The sequence below is a fragment of the Plectropomus leopardus genome, chromosome 18 (genome assembly GCF_026936395.1).
Source record: "Plectropomus leopardus strain MGB_pleo_1.0 chromosome 18, ASM2693639v1, whole genome shotgun sequence".
Lineage (NCBI taxonomy): Eukaryota > Metazoa > Chordata > Actinopteri > Perciformes > Serranidae > Plectropomus > Plectropomus leopardus.
Window position 1 is genome coordinate 27,884,556 of NC_142193.1, and position 12,220 is coordinate 27,896,775.

General features: G+C 41.0%; 1 protein-coding gene across 1 annotated transcript; it reads left to right on the plus strand.

Annotated features, from left to right (window-relative positions):
* The first annotated feature begins 81 nt into the window (after positions 1 to 81).
* Positions 82 to 12,123, plus strand: LOC121956193 (putative ATP-dependent RNA helicase DDX17). The gene is made up of 13 exons (XM_042504329.2): positions 82 to 465; positions 1,389 to 1,548; positions 2,830 to 2,926; positions 3,029 to 3,162; positions 3,263 to 3,328; positions 3,460 to 3,601; positions 3,703 to 3,863; positions 4,039 to 4,211; positions 4,498 to 4,608; positions 4,914 to 4,975; positions 5,690 to 5,749; positions 9,399 to 9,635; positions 10,828 to 12,123. The coding sequence occupies exons 1-13, from the start codon at positions 416 to 418 to the stop codon at positions 11,328 to 11,330; spliced, it is 1,956 nt and encodes a 651-aa protein (XP_042360263.1). The 5' UTR covers positions 82 to 415; the 3' UTR covers positions 11,331 to 12,123.
* Positions 12,124 to 12,220: the final 97 nt, after the last annotated feature.

The following is a 12,220-nucleotide window of genomic DNA, read 5'->3' on the forward strand; positions in this document are numbered from 1 at the left end:
ATTATTATTAAATTAAAAAAGGACTGAAACCATGGGGCTGTCAATCATAGTTGGAGGGCGGGCTTTCACGAGCAGCCAGCCAATCACAGTAACTTCCGTTCGCCACCGATGCTAACAACAACATAGCTTGCTACGGCTTGTTATTGTGTCAATTAAACTTAACCCAAGTTGAAATCAGGCACTCCAAAACACGAGTTGCTGTTATATTTGAGTTTTCAACGAGCCTTTAGCAAAGCGACAGTTTCTTTACCCAACTAGCGCTCCAAATTAACGGGAGCATTAATTAGTTAACGGTACGGTGGTGCGTTTTCGAGCTTGGCCTGCAGCGGTTAGCGAAAGCCAGGTAACCTCCCTCGAGAAAAAGACTCTTCGCATTAAATAACTACGTCTCCTTTCATAGAAGAGTGTCCTCAAAATGAGAGGTTCATACGGAGACAGAGACAGAGACCGTGGCCGTGACAGAGGGTAAGTAGCTAACGTGAAGGCTAACTGTTAGCATGCGAGCTAACGCTGCTGTTTTTATCGTAAACGGCTCTGGATCGATTGTTGCGAATAAAAGTGAACATAAAAAAAACAGCTTTCTTAAATTGTGTGAAACTAGTTAAAAACAATTAAACAAGCAAAGTTTCCATTTAACAGGTGCATTGGTAAATACAAATGAAAGCGAATGATGAAAAAAACATGAAGTAAAATAAAACAAGCTCGAAACTTGCTAGGGGTCAACACTAATAATGTGAAAAACATACCTGAAACCTGAAATTGGAAGCACAGTCTCACGGTTTTGATAGCCTTCTTGTTGGTTTAACAAGGTTATTGTCGTAATATACATCTCAATGTCTTTCTAGTAAACATGAAAGCAAAGTTTCGTTGCAGCAAACTTATATTTATAAAATGTAAACCTTTGCAAACTATATAATGAGACAGATTAGAAAATATTTTCTCTCACGTCATTGTGTTGAACTTTCACCCTTTGAAACCATGGTGAGTTTACTTTATTTCCTCTAAAAACATGGGAAGAATGCAGTGAGCAACTTAAGAAGAAATGACCCAGATATCAAGGAAGAAATTACCTAAAAGTGTGAGAAAAATACGAGATAAGATTAGCAAAAAAAACAACAAAAAGAAAAACAAACAAAAAAAGAGAAACCACAAAACAAGAGAATAACGCAGAAAACGTCCTAAAGGTTATAGTAATTCTATAAAATAATTTAAATGTATATTTCGATGAACATTTTCCCCTAGCTTTTTAAAAAGTAATTTCCTAAATCTACTAATTTCTTGAGGTTTTGACCACATTTTGGTTAACAGTGATTGCATTATGTCCTGCCCTAAGTGAATTGTAATAAAGCTAGCAAACATTACACAACACGTGTCTCATCATATTGCAGCAGCCCTCGTTTCGGTTCCAGCAGAGGTGGCCCACCACCAGGGAGAAAGTTTGGGAACCCTGGGGAACGTTTACGAAAGAAGAGATGGGACCTGGATGAGCTTCCCAAATTTGAGAAAAACTTTTATACTGAACATGCAGAAGTGCAGCGAATGAGCCAGGTATTCCTGTGATATCACAGCCTGATCTTTGAAGCATCTACATCATGTAGACATTTGATTTGGGCATCCAGATAGAGACTATATAAGCATGTCCAGCCCTCGTGATGTTTTCTGCTACCTTTTTTTTACTAACGATTATTTCCTGTTAGTCTTTAGCTTAGGCCATAACAAGATGATAATGAGCACTCCAAACCAGTGTTGTTTGGTCTAGCGGGGGCCCAAAATCCAATTTTGGGGACATGTTTTTGGTAACATGATTGCATAGGCAACAGCAAGGGTCATTTTCAATAGGGGTTGACCGATATTGGTTTTTCAGGGCAGATACAATAGTGATTATTAGTAGATAATGAGACCAATAACAGATTTACGGAACTAATATGCATTTACAATAAAAATGAAAATCTTTCTGTCAAAATTTAGAATATGGAATATAACAAACTCCAACACAAAACTTTGTTTAAATACCTTTAGAAAATATGAAATCGAAACTGAAATGTTCAACATTATTTACAGCAAGTTTCCAGCAGCAACCTTTTTTAAGAAAGTACAGTGAAAATTTAAATGAAAAATGACAAAATAAAAATGCTTCCCTGAGATTTTACAAAGTCAACATTCCTCCCATGCTGACACTTTCTTTGCAGTTTTTAATTAATCATTTTGGCGGTCATTAAAATAAAGTGCCAGTACAGATATTTGGCAAAATGCCAAATACTGGCCCTAATAATCATCCAGGCCGATAATCTGTAAACACCTAATTTTCAAGATCGAGAGGTTATATGGGCTCACATTAAAGCTTATAAATTTAAAAAGTTTTCTATTTCTATAAGTGAATGGTTGATATTCACCATAGAAAGATGAAAAATTACTAAATTTGATACAAATTTGGCAAGCAGACTTATTTTATTTTTTTGTCTTTGTGTGCATTTTATGGGTGATATTTTAAAATAAAAGCGAGCACCTCAATATTATCTTTTTACTTCCCCCTTTGTCTCAGGATAATGCTGCCTGCAAAATCTCATACTTGGATGACTATTTATGCCATTGTTGTACACTGATATTTGCATTTGCATCATTTTACCAGTAGCATGTCCCAAAAGGGGGGCTTTGGCCCCTCAAGACCAAACAGCCCTGAGTTTGGTATGCTGGTGATCATCTTGTGATGGCCCAGAGTATAAACTAAAAATAATAAAGGTAGCATAAAAATCGTATTAGAAAAATGCGATACACTGATGTTTAGTTTATATTAGTTTTACACACTCTGTTGTTGCCTTGTGCTTTCAGTATGATGTTGAGGAGTATTGCAGGAAGAAAGAAATCACTGTTCGAGGTTCAGGCTGCCCAAAGCCCATCACCAGCTTCAATCAGGCACAGTTTCCCCGTAAGCATATGCAGTCATGGATATCTACACATGCACAGCAACTACTAAACTAAATCTGTTACAGAAATGACCAGAATAAATATTTTGTATCTATCTACCTAGAGTATGTAATGGATGTGCTGATGCAGCAGAATTTTAAGGAGCCCACAGCCATTCAGGCACAAGGATTCCCTCTTGCCCTCAGCGGGAGAGACCTGGTGGGCATAGCTCAGACTGGCTCTGGGAAGACCTTATCGGTGAGACACGTGTCTTAAACCACCTGTAATTTCAAATAAATGAATGCATAACTTATTAATGAATCACACAGAAGCATAATCCACTAACCTTTTTCTGCAGTACCTCCTGCCTGCCATAGTGCACATCAATCATCAGCCCTACTTGGAGCGTGGAGATGGACCCATTGTATGTAATGAGAAAATAATTGCACAAATCACTGAGTAGTCTGCTTCGAGTTATCAGATTAGCTTAAGCACATTAAAAAATCTAATACATGAAATGGTGAGTTGTTGTGGAATTATATTTGTGCTTTGCAGTGCTTGGTTCTGGCCCCCACAAGAGAACTGGCGCAGCAGGTCCAGCAGGTGGCGTACGACTACGGAAAGTCATCCCGCATCAAAAGCACTTGTGTGTATGGGGGTGCTCCCAAGGGACCTCAAATCAGAGACCTGGAGAGAGGTCAGCAGTGTTTACTCTTTGGATTGATGCAGTTTTGTAACATTACCAGGTATTTTTTCTCACTACAACTATACCTGCTATACTAAGTTTATCTCTCGCAGGTGTTGAGATCTGCATTGCTACTCCAGGTCGTCTGATAGACTTCCTTGAGGCTGGAAAGACCAACCTGCGACGCTGCACATACTTGGTTCTGGATGAAGCCGACCGCATGTTGGATATGGGTTTTGAACCACAGATTCGTAAGATTGTGGATCAGATCAGGGTAAAATGAATACATTTATATTCGTTTTTATTGAATATTAACCTTTTTTATACAATATTAGTGTTTTTAGCAGCTTATGTGTCACATGTTCGTATGATGTTTTTCTTGATGAAGCAGTTGTTTTGGTGTCAGCCATTGCTTGTTTTTCTTCATTGTTTGTTTGCTCTTTGCCCAGCCTGACAGACAGACCCTGATGTGGAGTGCTACCTGGCCTAAAGAGGTCCGCCAGCTGGCAGAGGATTTTCTGAAAGACTATGTCCAAATCAATGTCGGAGCGCTGGAACTTAGCGCCAACCACAACATCCTTCAGATAGTTGATGTCTGTATGGAGAGTGAGAAGGACCACAAGTAAGTAGCTGGTCTCAAGCAGATCCTTCTTTTCCTGCTTTGTTTTAGTACAGTTTGTTTGAATTTTTTGTTAGGGCCCTCTTCCTTTACGATATTCCTTCCTTTATTTGCCTTTCCTCTTTTCTTATTAACTTCATCTCTTTTCTTTCGTTAAATTTAATTGTCATGGCCTCTTTTTTAAGTGAGGTAGCTTTGCAATGTATAAATAGTACATAATGTATAAATATAGCTTGTGAATATGATATAAATATATATATCTAGTAATTATGTTTTTGTCCTTTCTCAGGTTGATCCAGCTGATGGAGGAGATTATGGCTGAGAAAGAGAACAAGACCATCATTTTTGTGGAGACCAAGAAACGATGTGACGATCTCACACGCAGGATGAGACGTGATGGGTGAGTAAAACTGGATTCTTTACAGTTTGGTCTGTACAGTTTTTATGCATGAACATATTCATCACGTCCTGTATCTGACCCAAAAGTTCTGGGAACAGAGTGAACTGCATTTCCTTTCAGGGATAGCAAATGGATCACTAAAGATACAGTATGCAGGATTTTCAGAAAACATAATGTATAGACTCACATAAGTTTTCCTTCTCAGTCATCAGTTATGACCCACAAGAATCCTGCGTCAAAACAAAAAACAGATATTAACTGGTCAAATCAACATGTATGTGACAGATTGCTTTTCTTTTTTCTAGGTGGCCTGCGATGTGTATTCATGGCGACAAGAGCCAGCCAGAAAGAGACTGGGTGTTAACAGGTACAAGAAACGCACTGACAGTGAAACAACAGTGACATATAGAACTGTTTGGTGGCTTTCCATTAACCCTCGAATTACACAAATTAAAACTGCAAATATAAAATACACCTGGAAACACGTCAGTTTCAAAGAAACTCACATTTATTGCAAAAAAGTTTTTACACTTGCATGAGGTGGTATTTCAGGTGATTCAAAAAAGCCATATTTTGCAAAACTGCTCCCCCAGGCATAATTCAGCAGGAGCTACAAGAGCTGTTATTGTATCGCATAGCTCTTCAAAAGTTGAACGGATCATTCAGAAGTTTTGAAGCCACAATTCCTCTGTGAAATCCTGGACTATCACCTCTTAGAAATCCCTCATACATGGCCGCTCCCATGTATAAGGGGCTTGCCTTTTCATTATTGCTTGCATAACATGCCCACATTGTCTTCATTTGGCAATAATGACAGCTAGTACGGTGGCTGCAATAGAAATAAACCTGTTAATGTTTGAACATCCATCACCATGTTTCTTGGAAGGATATCACAAGAGAAGCTGCAGAACATCACTCAGTGGAAACGCAGTTGTCTCACAATTGTGTTTTATTGACATTTCAAAAATATAGTTTGGTTTTTGCACAGATCTGTAATGGAAACCCGCTTATTGTTTCCTTTTCTCCTCTGTTTTCTCTTTGAAAATGATGATCAGCGTCTGTTCTTTGTCTCGTGTTGCAGAGTTCCGTAGTGGCAAAGCTCCCATCCTCATCGCTACTGACGTGGCCTCGCGTGGTTTGGGTATGTCCTGTGTGCTAAAGTGCAAGTGCAAAATTTCCTCAGTGTAAACACACACTGATTCAAGATATCTGACCATTTAATATATTGAATAATGATAACAACACTAGTCATTTGATCAGATGCTTCACTGCATGTTTATTTAAAGTAGATTTGTTATCAAAAGTCAACCACATACATATACTTCTCTTCCAAAGAACATATGATGCTTCTCAGATAAAATGAGTATCTAAGAAGTTTATCATATTTGAAGGTTTCTTGTGAAGATTTAAGCCCTTTTTGCTCTATTGAATTACACAGAAAAACACTGAATGTAGGAATGATGTTGAATAAAGTGTGAAGATGTAAGGGGTGAGGCTGGTAAAGCACCCCCTTACAGGATGGCAGTCAAACTTTAACCTAATTCTATGTTCATTTGTTTTCTTTTCATTTTGTTTTTCTTTGTTTTGTTTTGTTTTTTTTGTTTCCAAGTCTCTCCTCCGGCAACTAGAAGCAGACAGGCCCTCGGGAGCCTGCAGCCGGACCTAGGCATGACAAATCGAAAGCTGACTTGGGGAGAGAGACGGCCTGATTAATCAGTCCCAGACACAGCCATCTCTGCTGAAAACCTAGAACAGAGCCCACAAACAAAACTCTCCCCCCTTTTCCAGGACACTGGCTGCCTGGGCGACGAGGGGGGGGCGAGCGAGCGCGGGGTGCTGCTGGGCTTCCAAATTTGATCCTAGGGTCGGGGGCGGCTGTCAGGTGAGAGGGCGAAGAGGGGGGTATGGAAGAGGGTGGGCTCCCTTCAGCCATGCCATCATCACAGTGACGCACCACAACATTTGCTGATTAAATTAACTCAGAGACTTTTTATCAAAGATTCAATATCATTTATTCTGATGCGATATGGATTAAGAAAATGTGCATTGCACAGTCCTTGATATAAACTTAGGACAGCAAAATTTTTACCTAAATTGGCCCTGCAGATAATACAGTTTGATAAATGACACTCAAGTTTTGCGAAGCCGAGATACAGTGGTGCATCACAAGAAGACAGAAAAAGAGACAACTGCCAGGAAGTGAGGGTGGAAAGCAGCCAAAGCCGGGCATGGACGGCTATGCTGGAGGCTCCCCTCTGAACTGCCCCCTGATGCCAGCCCCTGACACCCCCCACCACTGGCTGTGCCGGCCGGCCTCTCCCTCTGCGGACGTCATGTCTGGTCCTGGCTGGCAGGAGTCCTGGCCTGGAGGAGCCACCTCTCTATAAACGATTTCCCTCCCTTTCGATCCTCTTCCTTTCTTTCAGTCCTTTCTCTTGCTCTGCCTCACACTCATCATCTCTCTTTTACTGCTGTCATTTTCTGTCACCCCCTTCTTTTGCTAATTTCTTAAATGTTTCCTTCTTTCTCTCATTCATCTCTTTTCTCTACCTCCTTTTACCACCCGAAACCTTTTAACTTCCTATTCTGATCCTCTATAACCTTCTTGTTTGTTTCTTTTAACCATTGCTGACCCCTGTCCTCCTTGTCCTTTACCCCTGTCCCCAAATCTACTGTCCGTCCTGCTTTTTCCAATCCCCCTCGTCTCTTAACACGTAAAACATTTTTTTTTTGTGAACATCATACCAGACCACCAGTCCAGCCTGTAAATAACTCACCAGCTCATGGATCTTGCTAAATCCCTCCATGAGGACTAGCACAAACTGTCAGGACTCCCTGGCAGAGACCACTCTCAGATCCCTCTTACAGAAAACGTCCACAAGGCTTCTCCTCAAAGTCTGTTTCTTGTTACTGAACTTGAAAAGCTGGCCTCGTTGATATCACTGCCATTGGAAGTGACCTGGAAGGCATTTGGAACAAGCAACACCAATCAAAGACCTTAAGAAAATCTCCCACGTCCACAGCTCTACATTGCGATAAAAAGTTATTTGTCACTGCCAGAATATGTCGTTCTTACAAGGACTCGAAGGGGATCTTCTGTATTTCTCAAACTGGACCAATGTTTTTATGTTGGAGCAACAGTTCTAAAATGTGTGCGGTGCTGAGAGAGGGCTGCAGCTGGTGGTGGTGAAAAAGGCTGCACTGTAAACACTTTGGACAGGTGCGCCCCATCAATTTACACTGACTAAAAGTGCTTGTCTTTGCTAGCAACAGGCTGAGATTGCTATTATGAGTGTCTGACAACATCACAACAGGTAGAAAACAACAGAAATGTCAGTGAGAGTTGAGGAGAGGATAATAATAACTACTGTCATTTTTCAATCCAAGTGGAGTCTCACATGCAGACAAAATCACACAGAAAACTGGCCATAAATGATAGACATTTCCCACTTCTGTTGGCAAACCAAATAGATGCTATTATGATACTATTATATGTTCATTGTGTTTCACTCTAAGACTCTAAAAAAGTCTGTTCCCCTCTAAAAAGTTTATTTTTCCCAACATTTGTAGTAGATAATCTGAAGTCACTTAATGTTACAATAAACAAACAATTTTGGTTATTAGAAAATTGATCCTAAACTTAATTCTGAGTGGCATTAAAAAAAGTCTTAAAAGGTCTTAAATCTACCTTGCCTTAAGCTGTTTCAAAAATTGTTGTTTCCACGAGTCACTAAGAAACAAAAACATGCGAAAATATGGTCCAGGTTGAGAAATACCCGAGTTTACAGACCCTTGAGAGTTCCATTAAAGAGTCCAGTAAAGGAGGCTCCACATGTACAGAAACAGCATAAAATCAGCAGTAGTGTCTCCAGGCTGAATGACAGGAAGAGGCACAGATTAGACTAGAGTAGGACCCGCATCCTAACTGGAGCTCTGGCCCAGACAGTTTCCAGCTTTGGGAGTGTTGTGGAGGAGTGGCGAGGTGGGAGAAGGGACTCCTTCAGTCCTGTGCGCTCTCCTCCTACCCCTGCAGACCTCCCAGGACTGGTGATGGGTGGGGGGGACAGAGGGGTAACTTTGTAAACCATCACTAAATCTCTCATACAGGGTAAGTACTGAACCTCAATCCCCCTTCCCCCTTTTCCCTATTTTCTCCTCCGCCAGCCTTCATCATTAAGCTTCCAAAATAAGAATTGTTATTCCTCTAATCAGCAGTGTTTTCGGAGCCCTTTGTCAACTGTAATGAGAAACAGACCTTTAATTGGTTTTAAACAGATTTTTTCTTTTTTCCCCGAAAAGAAATTACTTTTTTTATTTTTATTCTTAAACCATTAATCAGCAATACTTGATCTGGCTCTTAAACAAGGATCACAAATTTTATGCTCTCTTACCCCTTAATATTAGTTCTTTGCTTAATACTCTTTGGCAAGCACAGCAACTTTTTTTTCATCACAAATTTCAGTCGATCTTTATTTGCATGTATGCAAGAACTTTATTATTTATAATTATTTGAGCGCAGTTGTGTTATTGGCATGGTAAGTAAATTAATTTTCTAATTCTACATTGTACAAATAGTTGATCCTCAGCAGGTAAGTGAGAATGATGGGTGTCTTGCAGGTATTGTCTGTCTAAATGTTCCCAAAGCACAAAACTTAAAATTCATGAATGGAGTTAAGTAATTTCTCAACCAGTGTAAATTTTGTTCTGACTTTTATTTTTGTCTTTTCCACCCCTGTAACTGATCCCATCACACCACCCCTTCTCTGCCACTGCTGCTTCAAAATATCAAGACGTGGAGGATGTCAAGTTTGTCATCAATTATGACTATCCCAACTCATCGGAGGACTACATCCATCGCATCGGCCGTACGGCCCGCAGCACCAACAAAGGCACAGCCTACACCTTCTTCACTCCGGGAAACCTCCGCCAGGCCCGCGAGCTGATCCGGGTGCTGGAAGAGGCCCGACAGGCTATCAATCCAAAACTGCTGCAGCTGGTTGATACTGGACGTGGAGGAGGCGGAGGAGGTAAGGGACACTTTTATTTAATGTATGGAATTCTCGTATTTGTCCTTCCTTATATCTTAAGTAAAAACTTTTAAATTGGGGTTGTATGAGGTACTTGTCAGTGTGTTACCTAGAGTAGATGTCAGTTGGCGTCCCTCCAGTTTGGAGAAGCAGACAGGAGTACCGCCACAAAAACTAAGCAGTGTGCTGCTGTGGATGGGGGCAGCAGCAAAGCATGTTTAAGCCGCCTAAAAAAAAAATTAATATCAGTTTAGGTGTACACTATGTTGAGAATATTTGTACCGCGGGTCCTGTGGTTTGACAGAGTTGGTATGCTTTTTAGAAAATATTGCAAGTTTCAGGCGTGTGGGCTTTGACAAAGCAGCTCTCTGAATAAATTTTAAACTTAGAGAGAAATATTGCGCAATAGTCCACCCTCCACCTTCTCTCTGCGTCTCTCACACAGTAAGCAGCTTTTTCGTCAGCTTTTGTTTTTCAGCTTTTGGCCAGGAAAATAGGTTATAATCCAACGTTTTAATTAATAATTTTAATTTAATGTCCAGTTAAAATATTTCCCCCTGCAACCATGTAGGCCTACCAACTAGAAGTCACTGCATGCATAAGCGTTAACAAATGTTCTAAATACAGTAAAATATTGAGTTCACTTCAACCTATTTGAGCAGTTATAGTATTACATGGGGACCTCGTGTGACTTCAAAATCATGTCTGTATTTATACTAAGTCTAAGTCACTGACATGATGGAGACAAATACAGGCATGGCAGATTTGCACAGGATTAAGACACACAGACAGCCTCTGCAAGTGTTACAAATCACCAGGGGTCCCCAGGTAATACTAGTACCATGTGAATAGAGCCTTAAACTGTTACTGATTTTTTTAGTTGGCAAGAATATTTTTTGCTGCTGCCATCACTGTCCACAGCAGCACGTTGCTTCGTCTATGTGGTGGTACTCCTGACTACATCCTCAAATTGGGGTCGTGTCGACTGTCACATTCTGTGTATAATATGGATAAGTACCTCATATAACCCCACTTCAAAAAATCTAAACTATCTCTTCTTTAACCTAATTTGAAACACAGTTGATGATGTTTGAGAAGAGTTAGTGTTTTATCCCCATAAAGAAAAAGTAGCTGGTCTGATGTTCTCTGTTTGTCCTCCCTCTCTCTCACTTTTTTCCTTTTCTGTGTCCAGGTGGCCGTCCCCGTTTCCGTGGCAGCTCCAATTCCAACAACCCCAACCTCATGTACCAGGACGAGTGTGACAGGCGAATGCGTTCTGTGGGTGGCGGTGGCAGCAACAAGGACAGCCGCGGCAGCGGCGGCAGCTACAGCCGTGACAGCCGAGATAGCCGCAGAGGAAGCAGCCGGGATGGGGAGCGCTCCTCCTCATCTTCCTCCTCCTCTTACAGAGACCGCAGCAGCAGGGATGGAGGACGCAGCTACAGCTCCAGCTCCAACTCATACGACCAGTACCAGAACAACAACGGCAACAGCAGCAGCAGCCAGTACAGCAGCTCCAGGGGCAGCTCCGGGTCAGGGGGCAGCGGAGTTGGGCCGACCCCACCTTCCTCGTCAGGGCCCCAGCCTTTAATGGCTCAGCAGTTCAACCCTCCACAGCCCATGATGGGCCTCATGGGGCACTCACCGTTCCAGTTTGCTCCTCCACCGCCACCGCCTTCATCGGGCAGAAAGTAATGTGATCCGTGCACACACTACACGCAGTCACACAGACACTTAAAATTAGTGACAGGGATCGAACCCTGTGCAGTGGACCACTGTAACAACATCTCCGTTATGAGCTTTGCGCTGTGCATTAAAGTTCTTAATTTCTTCAACATCGACTTATTTAGATTGGTCCAACGTTTTAGTGGTCAATGCCTTTTGTTTTTGACTTTCTCTTTAAAGTCAAATTATTTAGCATTAATTATTTAGTTTGACAGAAGCTTGTGTGAGTCATGTGACAAAGTTCAGTGTTCTTGAAAAACAACTTTTTGTACAAACATGATGTTTTTGTATCGTGAGCTGCTACAGTGGGTTTGAAGAGCATCGTTTTTCCACTTTAGGTGTATCAAAGGTAGCTGCAGACGTTAGTTCTTGTATATTGGCTTATTTCTGTTTTAGGTTTATTATCTTAGTTTGTTTTTGTGAGTTTGAGCCCCAAAACCAGAAAAACAAGAAGATTCTGGTGGATCTTGACCAAAACTAGGGCTTAAAGCATATTTTTCCTTCATTAGTTATTAATTTCGGCCATGTTGAAGCAACTCTGCAGGCGCTTTGTGTAGCCATGGCAGCAGTTAAAGTCACATGCATATAAATAAGCTTTTCCTTCACATTTCCAAATTCATGTGGTTTGAAATCTCTTGCGACCCACCACAGATTACCCTTTTTTTTGTTAACTACCAGTATGAGCAAGTCTTTGCAGCAGTGATGATTGAAGTTTTCCTAGCAAATAGGTCATTTTTACAGTTTAATAAAGCTCTTCAATGTATCATTATGTACTCTTTGAATCATTGATGCTGGAGGATGACGGTAGCTTTAGGTGTGTAGTTTCTGTGTGGTGAGAGGTAAAACTTGTTGAGCAACAA